This window comes from Barbus barbus (genome assembly GCF_936440315.1).
Source record: "Barbus barbus genome assembly, chromosome: 47".
NCBI classification, from domain to species: Eukaryota; Metazoa; Chordata; class Actinopteri; order Cypriniformes; family Cyprinidae; genus Barbus; species Barbus barbus.
In genome coordinates, this window is record NC_136725.1 from 136282 (window position 1) to 153951 (window position 17670).

At 41.5% G+C, this 17670-nt stretch overlaps 1 protein-coding gene across 3 annotated transcripts in view; it reads left to right on the forward strand.

The window, feature by feature from the left end:
- LOC306866001 (cytolytic toxin-alpha-like) overlaps nt 1–12901 on the forward strand; it is a 114977-nt gene extending 102076 nt beyond the window's left edge. The window contains exon 8 of one of the 3 annotated variants that reach the window (XM_079410933.1): nt 11979–12901. In XM_079410933.1, the coding sequence (XP_079267059.1) occupies nt 11979–12323 (345 nt within the window). In that variant the 3' untranslated portion in view covers nt 12324–12901. Of the gene's footprint in view, nt 1–4247; nt 4400–7894; nt 8310–11978 lie in introns of those variants that run through there. The other 2 variants (XM_079410934.1, XM_079410935.1) reach the window with 2 other exon arrangements.
- Nucleotides 12902–17670: the final 4769 nt, after the last annotated feature.

The window sequence follows — 17670 nt, forward strand, 5'->3', positions numbered from 1 at the left end:
TAAAGAAGACATTAAATGCTTTAAGATCTGATTAAACAACTCCACAAACAGCTTTATCAGCTTCACATTACCAACCAGACTGACTTTATTTCTGTCAGACTTCTAGAGAAGCTCTTATTGCGAATTACCAGAATAGTTCATTGCAACATGAAGCATTTTGTTGTCTGTCACCATTGTTGAGAATCATACACTGATTCTTGATGTCTGTGGTCTTTGTGTTGCTGCAGATGAAAATTTCCTGTGCACAAAGTGACTTGTAAATTATCTGTTTTTACAATACTGCAAGATACAAGGCTATTAACAAATCTAAAGCAATACAATATCCACATAATCAGATATTTGATTTGAAACAAAGCCAGTGGATTGTTTTCCCACAACTCTTTTTCACTTGTCTTTGCTGGTTAAGCTTAACGTGCTTTATATAAACACACAATTAAAGCAGCCAGTGTCAAATTAACACCAAAATGTCAAGTCAAGAACCCAACAAAAGGAAACACTGGTCTCTTTGATAGTGATTTCAAACAAAACAATAAAGCATCTAAACCTCTGTTAATGCTCAATAAGAGCTTCTCTAGAAGTCTGACAGAAATATAATCAGTCTGGTCAATCTGATGCTGTTTGTGGAGTTGTTTAATCAGATCTTAAAGCATTTAATGTCTTCTTTATTTCAGTTGATTTCATCTTCGGCTGTGGCTGAAGTCAGTTGTAGCTCTTGTGTTTCTCTTTCCTTCAGTGATTCTTCTTGATAACAGCAGCTGTTCATCATTAATGATCAATCATCACATAATTATCTTCTTAACTCCAACACTGCTTCAATTCTACTTGAACACTCTGTAGTGTGGAAACACATGAACACTGAGCAGTGTGCGGACATTGCTGTGAATTATTACATAAATCTTACCTGTTTCATTCACGTATGACTGATGCATATGAATCACATTAAGTTTATTGATTTGTTATATGTTAAAATTATGTAATCTAAATAGATGGAAATTTGTTATGCAATTGAATTACATAAAATGCAAATCTAGACCGAATCATTTTTTTGAGTGTAGTCTCACTCACAAGACCATTGAACTTTTAATATTCTGAGTAATAGTCACGATTCGGAAGAGACTCCTGACACACGACCCAACCCAGAATCACCACCACGGGGAGCTAAACAAGGCCATCAGTTCCCTAAGCTACACCTTCACAGCCCAGCTGACAGTAAGCGACGAGCACAGCACCCATCGTCAGAAGGAGCTGACACATGCCCAAAGCTACGAAGACAAGCTGGCAGTGAAAGTCCAGGATGATTTCAGGCGTCAGACCACTGAGTTCCTGAGGGAGCTATTGCACATCTCACGCTGCACAGACAAGCTCAAAGTGAAAACCCAGGATAAACTCAAGGTACCAGATTGAGTGAAACAGGAACCAAAGGAAAAATTGAACAGCTCCAAGAAGCCCTTGTAGTTGCTAAACATGACCGACAAGAGCTAAAGGCTTCCCAGAAAGACATGAGAAGACATCTATAGTCTGCAGAACAGCTACTAGAGAACGCCAAAACTGACCTTAAAATAAATGCTCTGGAAGACCACCTGAAAAGTAATTAGAGCCAAGAAAAGTGGAGCCCTCATCAGCATCACCACCGCTGAGGAGAAAGGGGTCCCCCATCCAAGAATTACTACATAATGGAAGAAGTGAATGGCCACAAACAAAGCATTGCCAGCCCTCATCACAGAACTCTTCCCTTCTAACAAAAGAAGAAAGCTCTCCATGCAGATCCTGAAACTGCACATGAGACGACTCTTAAAGACCTTGACAAGCTGGTTAAAACGTCACCCAGTTTGACCGAACGCTGCAGAAGGCCAAGATATCCAGAAATGGAAGCTCATGCGACTGACAGAGACAGGTAACACCACCTCAGACCCACATCCAGTCCTGAGAGTCAACGTGGTGCAAAGGTCTATGAACAGGTGCACGGCTGCACTTCCTCAGACCTTCGAACGGAATCACTGGAGAAGAGCGACCCTGGCGGAGACAATGCTGAACGTGACTAAGGTTAACACCCAAGCTGAGGATCCAAAGCCTGAGGAAAATTAGAAACCACCTGTCATCTGTCCTGTCTGATCCACCTGCCATCTGACCTTCATGATCCACCTGCCATTTGACCATCACGATCGAGCAGAACAATCATAAAACATGCAAATGAGGTGTCAAGTGAGACAAAGAGACACTTTCCCGCTGAAACTATGTGCCTTGTTATTGGTAAAACTGACCAAAAAAATGGGTGTAACAGGGTCAGATAAAACTTCTCCCACACCAAAAAGACGACGTCTTATCTTTACCTTCGCGGGAAGTCCGAGCTTCTGGCAGTTTTGAGCTCAGTAACTTTGACGATTTAACTTCGGACCAATCAACCCGTGGCTGGAATGACGAAGCTTTCACTCCTAAAGGAATTCATCAAGAATCTACGCATTATACATGCAGCAGAACACTTTACTCAGCATCAACAAACCTGTGCAAGTAACCGCTTGTTAACTGTTTAGATGCGCTTCTAGGCTTCGACCATTTTTGATTAAGGTGATGTAATTCTTTGATGGTTCTAACAGGTTGTGTTTAGCTCATGTGCAAATCAATGTGCCATTATGCTTTCTCTCTTGCGCGCAAGCGCTCGCTCTCTCTCTCTCTCTCTCTCTCTCGCGCGCATGCGTGGGCGTCTGGTGTGTGAGTGTAGAGAGCGTGTGGTGAGTTCGAGCGAGTTTAGTTCTTTTTGCCCGCTGTGGCTTTTTTTTGGTTGAATATCGCTATTTCTGGTGTTTAACCTGCATTGAGTGGATAAAACAAAATAGTGTTTCGACCGTTGGTTGATAGTGTATCGCCGAGGGCATGGCGGCCCAAGGTGTTGATAGCTCGGTTCACTAACGCGGCGCCACGGGGTCAAAGTGGCGGCCGCTGCAAGTGTGGAAGATTGCATATTGGCAATCGGAGAGGTTGTTGGACACAAAAGTATTCTAGCAGCGTCAAGGATGAGTAATGCAGTTGTTTGTTTTTTGAACACTGTAGAGAATGCAAACAATGTAGTGGAAAGAGGGGTTGTAATTCATGGCCTGTTTACACCTTTGCTTTCTCTATCAACTCCTGCTAGAAAAGTTATTCTGTCAAACATCCCCCCTTTTATTAAAGATGAAATCTTGGTTAAGGAATTATCGCGTTTCGGAAAGTTGGTTGCTCCAGTGAAAAAGATTGCGATCGGGAGTAAATCTGAATTGATCAAACATGTGGTGTCTTTTAAAAGATTCACTTACATGATTTTGAGTGAGAACAGAACAGAACTGAATTTAAATCTGAAATTCAGATTTGATCATTTCGACTATACTGTCTATGTATCCAATGATATAATGAAGTGTTTCGGATGTGGAAAAACTGGCCATTTGGCTCGTGCCTGTCCGGAAAATGGGGGTACACGTATAAGGCAAGATACGATAGACGAGAGGGTGGTGCAAGACGCGGAAAGCGTTGATGGAACATCTGTGCCAGTACCTGTGAATTCAGCACAGAGTGTCAAGGGCAAAACTAATAAAGTGCCTTGTGAACAAACAGTTGAAACTGTTCAAACCATGATTGAAGTCATGGAGAATAATGGTTGTACTGATAAAGATCAAACAAAGTCGAACGTGAGCTTGCTTAAAGAAGTTATTGTGATAGAATTGATGGACACACAAAATAGTTCACTGAATTGTTTATCTGATATAGAGTCTTTATCAGACAATGTAAATTTGTGTGAAGTTGACATGGATCAAGTTGTCTTCAAAACTCCTTTAAAAAGGAAAAAAGAAAAACAGAGAAGAAGAATCGAAACAAGCAAGAAAAGAGCAGAAGAATGATACAGATAATTTTGAAAGTGAAAGTGAATTGTCTGATTCTAGTGCTTCAAGTTGCTCACAAAGTGAATGGAAATGTATTGATTACAGTGCTGAAGAAATTAAGAAGTTTTTAAAAGTAACAAAAAATCAGAGAGGGGTACAGATCGCTGATTTTTTCCCAGATCTGAAACGGTTTGTGGAAAGCACTAAGAATTTAATGAGTGAAGGCTGTTTTCTGGATAAAGAAGTATACCGACTGAAAACATTTGTTTCAAAAATACAAAATCAGTTGAATAATAATGATGACAAAGTGGCATAACTCTTTTATCTTGAGCGGCTGTGTGTTTCTGTATGGTTTAATGTTTTTTGCTGTTTCCTTTTTTTCTTTGCACATGACAGATATCCGTATAGCATCTTTAAATGTGAACGGAGCCAGAGGTGATGTAAAGAGAATGCAAGTGTATGAAACAATGAAACAGAAACAACTGGATGTTCTCTTTTTACAAGAAACACACAGTGATGAGAAAAATGTTACAGATTGGATAAAAGAATGGAACGGTCATATATTTCTAAGTCATAAAACTTCACGTAGTGGAGGAGTTGCCATCCTGTTTGCAAATAACTTTACCCCATGCTCTTTTAAAATGGAGGAAATAGTGAAAGGGAGACTTTTGAAAATTCAAGCCCTTTTTGAAAAATATGTTCTGGTGTTTATTTGTGTATATGCCCCCACTTTACCAATAGAGAGAGTAGCTTTTTTAGATATTTTATGCTCAACTCTAGATAAATGCAATAGCGAAGAATATTTATTTCTTGGTGGAGATTTTAATTGTGTCGAGCAAAATATTGATCGTAATCATATAGAACCACATATGCCTTCTCGTAGGCGGCTTTGTGAAATAATTGAAAGAAATGACCTTTCTGATGTCTGGAGAAGTTTAAATGGAAATGTAAGGCAATATACATGGGCTCATGCACATGAAAATTTATTGTCTTTAGCAAGACTGGATAGATTTTACAGTTTCAAGCACCATCACAGTGTTTTTAAGAGTTGTAAAATATACCCAGTAGGTTTTTCAGACCACAGTTTAGTTATATGTAGTGTTTTCTTTAATGCTGTGTCACCAAAGAGTGCGTATTGGCACTTTAACACTGCTTTGATGAATGATGCTTATTTTAAAGAGACTTTTTTTGGGGAAAATTTTAGAAATGAAAAGGTTTCTTTTTCTTCTCTGCAGAGTTGGTGGGATTTTGGCAAGACTCAGATCAAGATTTTTTGTCAACAGTATACTCAAAATATCACAAAAGAGACAGTTAAGTCTATAAGAGTTTTAGAAACTGAAATTTTTAATTTTCAAGAGATGGCACAATTAAGTGGGAATCAAGCGTATATCGACTCTCTTTTTTTAAAGAAAACTGCTTTATCTGACCTACAAGAGATGAAGGCACAGGGTGCGCTGGCCAGATCGTGTTTTAAAATAGTAGAACAGATGGATGTACTGTCAAAAAAAAATTTCAGTTTGGAAAAAAAGAATGGCCAGAAACGTTTTATCCATTCATTACTTTCTGAGTCTGGATCTTTGTTGTCGGATTCTAAGGAAATAAGAGAAAGAGCAGTTAGTTTTTATGAAAAACTTTACAAATCTGAATATAAAGAAGATAAAGACATAGAAGAGACTTTTTTTGAAAATTTACCAAAAATGTCTAATAAAGCTAATTTAACACTTTCAAAGCCTATTGGCTTGGAAGAATTGTTTAAAGCTCTTCAGGGAATAGATAATGGTAAAGTTCCTGGGTTAGATGGAATCCCGGTTGAGTTTTACAAAAGTTTTTGGTCTGTTATTGGAGAAGATTTGTTAGTAGTGCTTAATTTGAATGATATTAAAAATTGGAGACCTGTGTCCTTATTGTGTTGTGATTATAAGCTGCTATCTAAAGTGCTAGCTACCCGTTTGGGTGAAGTTTTAGATGAGGTCATTCATCTTGAACAGTCGTATTGCGTGCCTGGTAGGTCAATTTTTGATAACATTCATTTAATTAGAGATTTGTTTGAAGTATCTAACATGTTTGGTCTTGATATAGGCTTGATTTCCTTAGATCAAGAGAAAGCCTTTGATCGTGTAGAACACAACTATTTGTGGAAGACTCTTCAGGCGTTTGGTTTTAACCTTGAATTTTTATCTTATGTTAAAGTCTTATATTGTGATATTGAGAGTATTCTGAAGATTAATGGTGGCTTGTGTGCTCCTTTTAAAGTATGTCGTGGGGTAAGACAGGGTTGTTCTCTGTCAGGGTTATTATATACTCTCGCAATTGAACCACTTTTAAGTGTTTTAAGGAGAGTTTTAGAAGGGGTGCCTTTACCAAATTGTAAGATTTCTTTGTGTCTGTCTGCATATGCAGATGATGTAATTATAATGATTAATAAACAAAATGATGTAGATTTATTACTAAAGACATTGAAGGATTTTGGTTTAATTTCTTCTGCAAGAATTAATTGGAATAAAAGTGAGGCAGTTTTGACGGGAGAGTGGAAAAATAGAGCACCACCAAATCTTCCAGAGGGTTTATGTTGGACAAGAGATGGTTTGAGATATCTGGGAGTATATTTAGGTAATGAAACAATAGTTCAAAAGAATTGGATGGGAACTGTTGAAAAGCTTAAGAGCCGACTTGGAAAATGGAAATGGATTGTAGCAAATTTATCATAGAGAGGACGTACTTTGGTTATCAATAATTTGGTGGCTTCCTCTTTGTGGTACCGGATGGCTTGCATTGATCCACCTGCTTATTTACTCGGAAAAATCCAGTCTGTTTTATTGGACTTTTTTTGGGACAAGTTACACTGGATACCACACAACATTCTGTATTTAAAAAAAGAAGAAGGGGGTCAAGGACTTATACATGTGCAAAGCAGCACTGCGGCCTTTCGGCTACAATTCATACAACGATTGCTTACCAGTTCGGAGAATTTGGCTTGGAAATCAGTGGCCTGTGTTATACTTAAATCCGTTGATGAACTCTGTTTAAGTAAGCATTTATTTTTGATGGATCCAAAAAGAATTAATATATCGAAGCTTCCTGTTTTTTATAGAAATCTGTTTAAAATATGGGACCTTTTTAAAGTGAAGAGAACTGAGAGTACAGATTCTCTTTTTTGGTTATTAGAAGAACCCATAATTTACGGTGCTCGTCTGGACATTTCAGATACATGTGGACTATTAAATGGTTCTTTTATTAAATCCAAGATTGTAACACTGGGGCGTTTAATTAATGTGACTGGTCCCTGTTTTAAAAATGTGGAAAATGTGAGTGCTTCATTAGGTATTAAATCAGTTCGAATTGTTGAAAAAAAAATTCAGAATTTGCAATCTGTATTTACAGTAAAAGAGTTGAACATGCTTGAAAATTGTTTTGCTGAGAAACTTGTGCTAAAGATGCCTTTCCAAAGTGTTTTTTGTCCCCAAATATAGGGGAATATTCGGGAGTTTTTTTGGAAAATGTATCAGATATGGATTTATATGAAGTGGTGGGAAAACAAATGTACAATTCTTGTGTAAAAGTTTTCAACAAAAAAGGTTTACATGAGAGAGTTGATTCACCTTGGCGCACCTTTTTTGAAGTTGATAAAGATGTAAAACCAGAGTGGAGGGCACTTTACAAGCCACCATTAACAAAAAGAATTGGAGATTTACAGTGGAGAATTATACATGGTATAATTGCTGTTAATTCTTTTATTTCTATCTTAAATCCAAATGTTAGTCAAAAGTGCCCTTTTTGTTCTCAAAGAGAAACTGTTTTTCATATGTTTATGAATTGCTCAAGACTTAAGCCTTTATTTGATTTGTTGAAGAATATTTTGATCTGTTTTGATGAAAAATGTATTGTACCAGTTTTCATTTTTGGTTTTAAATATACCAGAAAAAGACAATTTGAATGCCAATTGATAAATTTTATTATAGGCAAAGCAAAAATGGCAATATATGTTAGCAGAAAGAAAAAAGTTGAACAAGAAGGTGTTTATAATGTTGTAATGATGTTTGCAGCTTGTCACGAATCTGGTCCATGCTCTTCCGGACAATCACCACCAGAGGTCACCTGTTCACCACATTGACCCTCACACTACACAGCACACTGGACTTCAGTTCCCACAATGCATTGCACAGATCACAGCTGTCACCATTCACACATCACACACACCTGATGCTCATTATCACACACTATTTAAGCCTGGGACTTGCTCTTGCTCGGGGCCGAGTATTGTTAGCGTTTATCACTCGCATAGCGATAGCAACTCTACAGAGCCATAGTCATTGTCTTAGCCTTAGTCTTGCCTTGTTTTCCTGCCGTGTTTGACCCTGCTCTTGTTTCCTGGATTTACCCTTTGCCTCTGCCGTTTGGACTCTGTTCGCTCCCTGTTTGGATTATTGCTCTCGTCTCTGGATTATCTCTCTGCCTTGCCCCTTTGGATACTGTTCGCCGATCATCGACCCACGCTTGCGCCCCGGATTGCTCTGTCTTGCCTCTGCCATACCTGTTTGCCACTGTCTGACCCTGCCTGTTTTCTGACCATGTTTTTTAATAAAGCTTTGCACATGGATCTGCACGTCTCACGTCTCGTCAGCCCCGTAACAGAATACTCGGCCACAAGAGGATCCAGCAGCTTTTCAGAGGATCAGGAGGATGGCATGGACACAGCTTTTCGTTTGCTGCGTTTCAAGCAGGGTACCCGATCGCTGGAGGAGTGTATCGAGGAGTTTTTAAATTTAGCCAATGACTCTGATTTGCCAGACTGTTTTTTAATTGATCTGTTTGGTGATGGCCTTAATAGACCTCTCAGAGCGAAACTCTTTAGAGAGGGTCCGCGTTCGTCACTTGCACAGTTCATGGACTATGCCTTGCTGTGTGTGGGCTCTCCGTTCACTGTGGGTGTCGCGGAGGAACCCGACACCGCACTCACTCATCTAATGGCGTCCACACCAGAGCACGCTCACGTCTCCGCTGTCCAGCCAGAGTCTGCTCACGTCTCCGCTGTCCAGCCAGAGTCTGCTCACGTCTCCGCTGTCCAGCCAGAATCTGCTCACGTCTCCGCGGTCCAGCCAGAGTCTGCTCACGTCTCCGCGGTCCAGCCAGAGTCTGCTCACGTCTCCGCTGTCCAGCCAGAGTCTGCTCACGTCGTCGCTGTCCAGCCAGAGTCTGCTCACGTCGTCGCTGTCAAGCCAGAGTCTGCCCACGTCTCAGTGCTCCAGCCAGAGTCTCTTCACGCCTCCGCCGAACTGCCAGAGGCTGTTACCACGGATTTAAGGTCAGTCCTTCGAGTTCCCTGTCTGGTTTCCAGCATAAGGGACCCACCACTGATATCGGTGCGAGCAGCTGGCATTCCCAGGGCCTCAACCCTGGCTGTTACAGTGACTGTTCCCCTGACCTCAGTACTTCCCGTTATGGCGGTCGCCATTTTGAGTGTGTAGGCTGCACACTGTGCTCCTGAGGCCTCTTCAGTCCACGAGTCTACCCCTAGTTTCTCAAACCTGCCGCCGATTGCGGCCAAGGCAAGCCCACCTGAGTTCCTGCTGGTCCCGTCCAGCCCACCTGAGCTCCCGCTGGTCTCGTCCAGCCCACCTGAGCTCCCGCTGGTCTCGTCCAGCTCTCCTTCGTCCCCGCTGGTCTCGTCCAGCTCTCCTTCGTCCCCGTTGGTCTCGCCCAGCCCACCTGAGCTCCCGCTGGTCTCGCCCAGCCCACCTGAGCTCCCGCTGGTCTCGCCCAGCCCACCTGAGCTCCCGTTGGTCCCGTCCAGCCCACCTGAGCTCCCGCTGGTCTCGCCCAGCTCTCCTTAGTCTCCGCTGGGTCCGTCCAGCTCTGCGCTAAAAGAGCACCCCTCTGAATCCGCGCTTTCAGAGCGCCCCCGAGAATCTAGTTCTCAATTCACGGCCAGGAGTGCCGATCCCGAATCCCGAGAATCCAGTTCTCAGGTCACGGCCATGGAGGCCGTTCCTGAGCTCACGGTCTGCCTTGTCACGGCCACGGAGGCTGTTCCTGAACTCACTGTCTGCTCCGTCACGGTCATGGAGGCCGTTCCCGAACTCACTGTCTGTCCTGTCACGGCCAAGGAGGCCGCCTGTGAGCTATCGCCCTGTCCTGTCACGGCAAAGAACGCTGTCTATGAATCCTGCCCTGCCACGCCCCCTGAGATCATGAATGCTCTCCCTGTATTGTCTGTCTCTGCTCTCCCTGTGTTGTCTGTCTCTGTTTCCCCCAGATCTCAGACCCTGCCGTGGTTTCCTGCCCAGTCTGCTTCCTGGCTAGGGTCTTCTGCTCAGGTCTGGTGGTCCTCTGCCCTGCCGTGGTGGTCTTCTGCTCTGGTCTGGTGGTCGTCTGCGCCGCCATGGTGGGTTCCCGCTCCGTCTACTCCGCCTTGGTGGACTCTTACTCTGTCCTGGTCTCCGGTTCCGGTTGGAGGTCCTGCTCTGCCCCAATCCCCGGTCTTCCCACTTCCTCAAGGACCTGGCCCTCCGTCCCTCCCCCTGTTCCTCCTCCGCTCCACCGCCCTCCTGGATTATTTAGGAGCGTCTGGAAGCCGCTCCTTGGGGAGGGGCTATGTCACGAATCTGGTCCATGCTCTTCCGGACAATCACCACCAGAGGTCACCTGTTCACCACATTGACCCTCACACTACACAGCACACTGGACTTCAGTTCCCACAATGCATTGCACAGATCACAGCTGTCACCATTCACACATCACACACACCTGATGCTCATTATCACACACTATTTAAGCCTGGGACTTGCTCTTGCTCGGGGGCCGAGTATTGTTAGCGTTTATCACTCGCATAGCGATAGCAACTCTACAGAGCCATAGTCATTGTCTTAGCCTTAGTCTTGCCTTGTTTTCCTGCCGTGTTTGACCCTGATCTTGTTTCCTGGATTTACCCTTTGCCTCTGCCGTTTGGACTCTGTTCGCTCCCTGTTTGGATTATTGCTCTTGTCTCTGGATTATCTCTCTGCCTTGCCCCTTTGGATACTGTTCGCCGATCATCGACCCACGCTTGCGCCCCGGATTGCTCTGTCTTGCCTCTGCCATACCTGTTTGCCACTGTCTGACCCTGCTTTTTAATAAAGCTTTGCACATGGATCCGCACGTCTCACGTCTCGTCAGCCCCGTAACACAGCTATGATTAAATCTAGACTGTTAATTGATTTTTATTTTTATAAAGCTACGAACTGTCTAGAAGTGTTTGAAAATATATGGTGTCATAGAGGGGCATTGTGTTCTGTTATGGAAAATGAAATGTACTTTTCTCATTTTTTATAAATATGATGTGATTTACATTTTAATGTTTTATATTTTTAAATATGTCTGTAATAAATGTTTTTTTGAAAAATCAAAATCAATCTCTCTCGCGCGCGCGAGCGCTCTCTCTCTCTCTCTCTCTCTCTCTCTCTCTCCATGGCTTCCTTCCGTTGGCATCTATGTTTAATGTGTGTATGTTTGTGTTTTGTCCAATGTTACATGTTCCCTGTAGTTTCGTTTAATAAACATCCATATGTATTCACACTTAGTTGTCTGTGTCTGCGACACACAGAACGAGGTCACTTTAACGTTCCAGTTTTGTTACATGCTAATGAGCGATGTATTAATAAGGAAATTATTTTTCATGACCAGAGAAATACATTTACATTTACATTTAGTCATTTGGCAGACGCTTTTATCCAAAGTGACTTACAATTGGAAGGAAATTATTTTCCTTACAGTCAATAGACGATTGAAACTGTCCGTACTACGGACGAACAAATCATTGTATTGTACTATTAATGCTACAGTTAATTCCTGAAGATGAATATATAATTGATAACAACCCGTTATGATAAATTATGTTCATCTCACTTTGAGCTAATTTGCTACACCTCTAAATAATGGAATGGTTAATGAAAAAAATCCAGTGACTTCGACTGTTCATGTCTTCTTGATATAACATGAATAAAATAAAGTGAATAAAAATTCAAACATGTTTTTCCCCATTTGTTTATTATCCTTAATGTATAAGATAATACAATAATTATTATTTTAAGTATATACATATATATTTCTGTTTCTGAAATAACATTTTCTGCATTTTCTGTGCCACTGCAGAGCCCTTCAGTGATTGCCAAGTTCAAAGGAATGGAGGTGATTTTCAACAATGGTCAGATATTCAGTGTTGGTGACACAGGTCGTTTTGGTAAATCAAAATTTAAAGAATTTCTACTTGACAATGATAAAATTGCCTCTGCAACAATATGGCCAAATAATAATTTGGACAAAGTCCGTGGGTTGGAATTTGTGGCTGAAAAAAGCACTGGTGAAAGAAGAACATTCTCCATCAAATGTAGACATTTGGGGGCTCCTGTGAAGGTTAATGTGAGATCTGGAAAGTGTTATGGGATTGCAGTGAGATTTGCAAATGAAATTGATAATCTGGGCTTCTACTTCATTTAGATGCCTTCAGCTACACTATCCAATTCAACTCAAAATATTCTAAACATTTACTAAATTTGTACAATATCTAGAACAATCTTTAATATTTTACTTGCTCTCTAATACTAATCAGGTTGTTATAATGTTTGTTATTCAGATAAATGAAACCATAGGATCTCCAGTAATACAAAGTTACATATATAAGGCAATCTATAATTTGGTGGTGGTATAATTTGGTGGTGATGGCGCAGTGGATAAGACACATGCCTTTGGTGTGAGAGACCCGGGTTCGAATCCACTGTGAGACACCAATGTGTCCCTGAGCAAGACACTTAACCCCTAGTTGCTCCAGAGGCGTGCGACCTCTGACATATATAGCAATTGTAAGTCGCTTTGGATAAAAGCGTCAGCTAAATGCATAAATGTAAATGTATAAACAGTGATTGCAGTAATGGAATATTCAAAACTGCTTTCCATTTTATTATCGTTTGTGTCAATCTTTATTTTCATTTTCTTTATCTTATATTCTGTTTCATACTTTGTGGAAGTAAAATAAACTTGATTTACATGTATAATTGACAATAAAGTGCTTAACTTGATTTGGCCTGACATGAGCATATGCATCATTACTGTGTTTTCATATGCGTTGTTATTGAAATGTTTTTTTTTTCTTCATGTTCACCAGGGGGTGGGTGTTGGCTTCCCACGATAGAAATTGCGGACCGGGGGCACGTAGACCGGAGACCCCCCCCCCCTTGCATTAATGGTTCTGATATTCGGCACAAACTGCAATTTTACTACATAAAATGTTGACACAGGCCACAAATTACAGATTTACATTTGTGATGTAACATGTGCATGATATTTGCAAATATTAAGCAAAATGAACACTGACAATAAGACGAAACTGAGAGGAGGAAGTGCTCATTAAACATCTCATTTTAAGTTCATAGCACAGTAAAATCATCAGTGTTAATCAAGCAGTTATCCTATCTTTACTCTTAAGGAGTTAACTCAACAACAAATACTGAAAGACACCCCTTAGTGTTGGTGATCAGAGTTAAATTCTGCAGAGTTAACTTTACTCTGTTAAGCTCCGCCCCTCAATCTACCCCCTGCGAAGATCTGAAAAGGACAGGAGTTTTGTGGTCGCCATTTTCTTTTAGCTCCAACCGACAGGTAAGCTCTTTTAAGTAACGTACTAAAACACAGTTTTAATATTTTATGTGAATAAATGTGCTATATTACTGCACAGGTTGTATTTTGATGCAATTTGTGTAGTTTTGTTGATTTAATTTCGGAAATTCCGAATAGGTAACTTCATGTCAAGTTCACGTGTTAGAGAGTTGTTTTTCGTCACAATTTAATGCTAAAGCTTAAATTATTCCAATGATCTAACTTATTTATTTATTTATTTTTTCATTTACAATTTGTTATATCCGACTAATATGTTAATGTTGAATTATCTAATGTCACAATGGGGCATCAGCATTTTTATGTGTTGGATGGTTGAAATTGTGCTTGGGCTGTGTATGTTTGCATCATATATGTCAATGTTAATGTGTAACTGTTAATTCATGTAATATCGTTGCTGAAGTAGCTTTTTTGATTTTGAGCATGTATTAAGACGTTGCAGTCCGACTAAATATAATGTTAATAGCAATAATATAGTATATAATCTGTTGTAATGTTATATAAACTACTTATTTGCAACTGTTCAGCTCACAGATCAAATATGTCCAACGATTTAACTGTCACAGATCGACCAGGCTCTCACCCCAGCCAATCACAACGAGCACCCTCACCCGAGTGCTAATTAGCACACCTGCACATCATCATTACCTCATCAAAGACACTCCATATAACCACACACCTCACCACAGTCAAGTGGACTCCTGAATGGTATATCAGCAACCTACCTGTTACTTACCTGCCTGTGAACTTACCTCTTGTGTTCTCTCCGAGTGTTGTGTCCATCCATGTCCTGGATCCCTGTTTGTTCTCCCTGGAGCTTCGTGACGAAGCGTCGAGGTGTGTGGTTCCCGTTCATCCACGAGCTCCTGCCAGAAAACACCACGGTTCAGTAACATTCTCATCTCATCATCCAACATCTCTGCATCAGATACTCACCGCTACTTTCTCCTGCCATTGCTCATCTGTCAAATAAACCTTACCTTTTTATGTCCCGAGTGTACCGTCTGCTTCTGTAACAGAAGACCGGACCCACACCGAAGGTTCAGATGAGCAATCCGGATCCATTTTAGGAGCTTGTGGATCACCTCCGACGAGTTCTTGCGCCAGCATCTCCAATCACCCCAGTCACCGGAACCACGGCTTCTTCTCCGCCCATGATCTACAGTCCCAAGGTGTGGTGGAGGAGTGCAACGGGTTCCTTCTACAATGCGCATTGAATATCGACATGCAACCGCATCTGTACCCTTCTGAAAAATATAAAATCGCCTTTATAGTATCACTACTCTCCGGTAAGGAACTACAGTGGGCTGAAACAATTTTCTCTCAGTCAGGTCCAGTAACTCATTCTTATCAAAGTTTCACCACCCACTTTCATGAAGTGTTCGGGCGAGTAGATGGGGATCCAGCCATTAGTGATCAGCTCTATCATCTCCGCCAGGGTGCCAATTCCATCCATGATTATACCCTGCACTTTAGGACCCTGGCGGCGGCTAGTGGGTGGAACGAGAGAGCCCTACTCACCACCTACCATCAAGGTTTAGAGCCCAGATTGCGGTTGCAACTAGCTAACTTGGATGATTCCTGTGGATTGGAGAAGTTCATTCAGCAATCCATCCACGTTCCCACACGCATGCAATCCTGTTTCACCGACCAACCATCACTAGCCCGTTGTACTCCTCCCATTCGCCACCCAGAGGTTAGCCTCCTTCCAGAACCCAACCCAGAACCCATGCAAACGGATGGTATCCACCTTACCGATCACGAGCGGCAGAGACAACTGAAAGAAGGGCTTTGCCTGTACTGTGGAAAAGGTGGGCATATCAGATTGACCTGCCCCGTTCACCCACCGCAACTCTTGGTGAGTGCCATTCAACCCATCTCTCAGAATTTGAAGCCACTCATGGCTGAAGTCTTGTTTACTGCCTCTAATATCTCCATTCCAGTGCAAGCCCTTCAAGATTCCGGTTCTGCCAGTAACATCATCTCCGGGAGCCTCTGCCGCCAACTCAATCTCCCGACCGTTGCCAAACAAACGATCTGCCAGATCCATTCGATAACCGGGAAACCCATTGGACGAACCACCGTTCGATATAGTGCTGTCGGGTTCATATTAGGTTTGGGCAACTGCATGAGGAAAACATCACCCTATTGGTTCTGGAGGGAGTACACACTGACACACGTCCTGATTCTGCTGAGTTAGACGCGTTCCTGGGAGGTGCTTAGAGTAAAATTGATCAACCAATCAGATTAATCACGTGACATCATCTAGATTGAGCGCCACTTTTTGAGTTTCTCCCTTCCTCCATCTCACAGAGGTAAGTGCATTTTATTTAAAATGTGCATTTCAGATGTGTCCGTCCCTGCTCAGCATAATGTATTAATTTCACTGGATTCATAACTAAGCATTAGCTAAATTGGTCATAAATGGCGTAAATCGCCGAACCCCTTTCCTATGGGACAGGAAGGCGCCTGCGATCGTTTTGCCGCCGGACCCAGTGTAGACCTTCCCCCGTGATCCCATCGTCGGATCATTTCATCTCATGATTTATAACACTTTTTTCATGTATTCGTTTAGCAGACGCTTATAGCCTATGAATATTTTTGCAAATGAGAAGCAAAACACTTTCGCAAATCGATTGGGACCAATAATGCGGTAAATAATAAACAAATAATCTTTGTTTTCCAACCGCGGAGACATAGCCTACTTATAAATCATCTAATATAAGTCAAACATAAAGTCGTCAAAGTAAAGTAAAGTCGTGACGTATTGTCAAGTATGGTGACCCATACTCGAAATTGGTGCTCTGCGTTTAACCCATCCAAGTGCACACACACAGCAGTGAGTAGTGAACAAATGCACACACACACACACACCGTGAACATACACCCGGAGCAGTGGGCAGCCATGCTGCAGCGCCCGGGGAGCAGTTGGGGGTTCGGTGCCTTGCTCAAGGGCACCTCAGTCGTGGTATTGAGGGTGGAGAGAGCGCTGGACATTCACTCCCCCCACCTACAATCCCTGCCGGCCAGGGGCTCGAACTCGCAACCTTTCGATTACGAGTCCGACTCTCTAACCATTAGGCCACGACTTCCCCCCGTGGGGAACATTAATCAATAACTGTATTTAAATAATAATAATTACGAAATATCTTGAGTTGACCCAGGGACTTCATTCCTTATAGTTCATCTAATATAAGACAGACAATAATCAATTGCTTTATTTGAATAATGTTGTTATTATTATTAATAATAATAATATCTTATGTTGACCCAGGGACTTATTTCCCTACAGTTCATCTAATATAAGACAAATGATAATCAATAGCTTTATTTTAATAATGTTAATAATAATGAAATATATTATGTTTACCCAGGGACTTCAGTCCGTGTAGTTAATCTAATACAAGACAAACAGTAATTAAATTGCTTTATTATATTATTATTATTATTATTATTATTAATTAAATATTTTGAGTTGACCCAGGGACTTCATTCCCTACAGTTCATCTCATATGAGACAAACAGAAATGAATCACTTTATTTTATTAGGGGCCAAGCACCGAAGGTGCATAGGCACCTATTGTAATCGTTAGTGTTCTTATTCTTCTTCCGTTTCTTCTGCCGAAAGTCAATGGTAGCCCATAGAACCGATAGCGGGAAAGTTGTAAAATTTGGCACACTGATAGGTGATAGTGTCAATAGTAACGACAGCAAATTTGGAGTCTCTAACTCAAACTCTCTAGCGCCACCACTTGTCCAAAAATTTGATTTTGAAATGCTAATAACTTTTGAACCGTAAGCCACAAAGTGAAAATTGTTTTTTTCCTCTGAATCCTTGGCTCAAGCCAAGTCCAAAATTCAAAAAATCCAAAAATTGTAAGGCTTAGTTTTTTCGCTATCTTCAATTGTTCGTAAAACCTACTTTGTCGAACTCGTCCTAGACGATTTGGCCGATTCTCACCAAAATTGGCTCAGATCATCTACAGACCATGGAGGCAATATATAGTTATATAAGTTATAGAAGTATATTCTTAAAATTGCTTCAATTACTCATTTCTGCAGTTTTTCTGATGATCCGTGCAATGCTTAGCTCCTCGTTTTGCCACTGATGTGCTTGGCCCCGTCATTGCTGCTTGCAGCTATATTTAGGGGCCAAGCACCGAAATGTGTGATG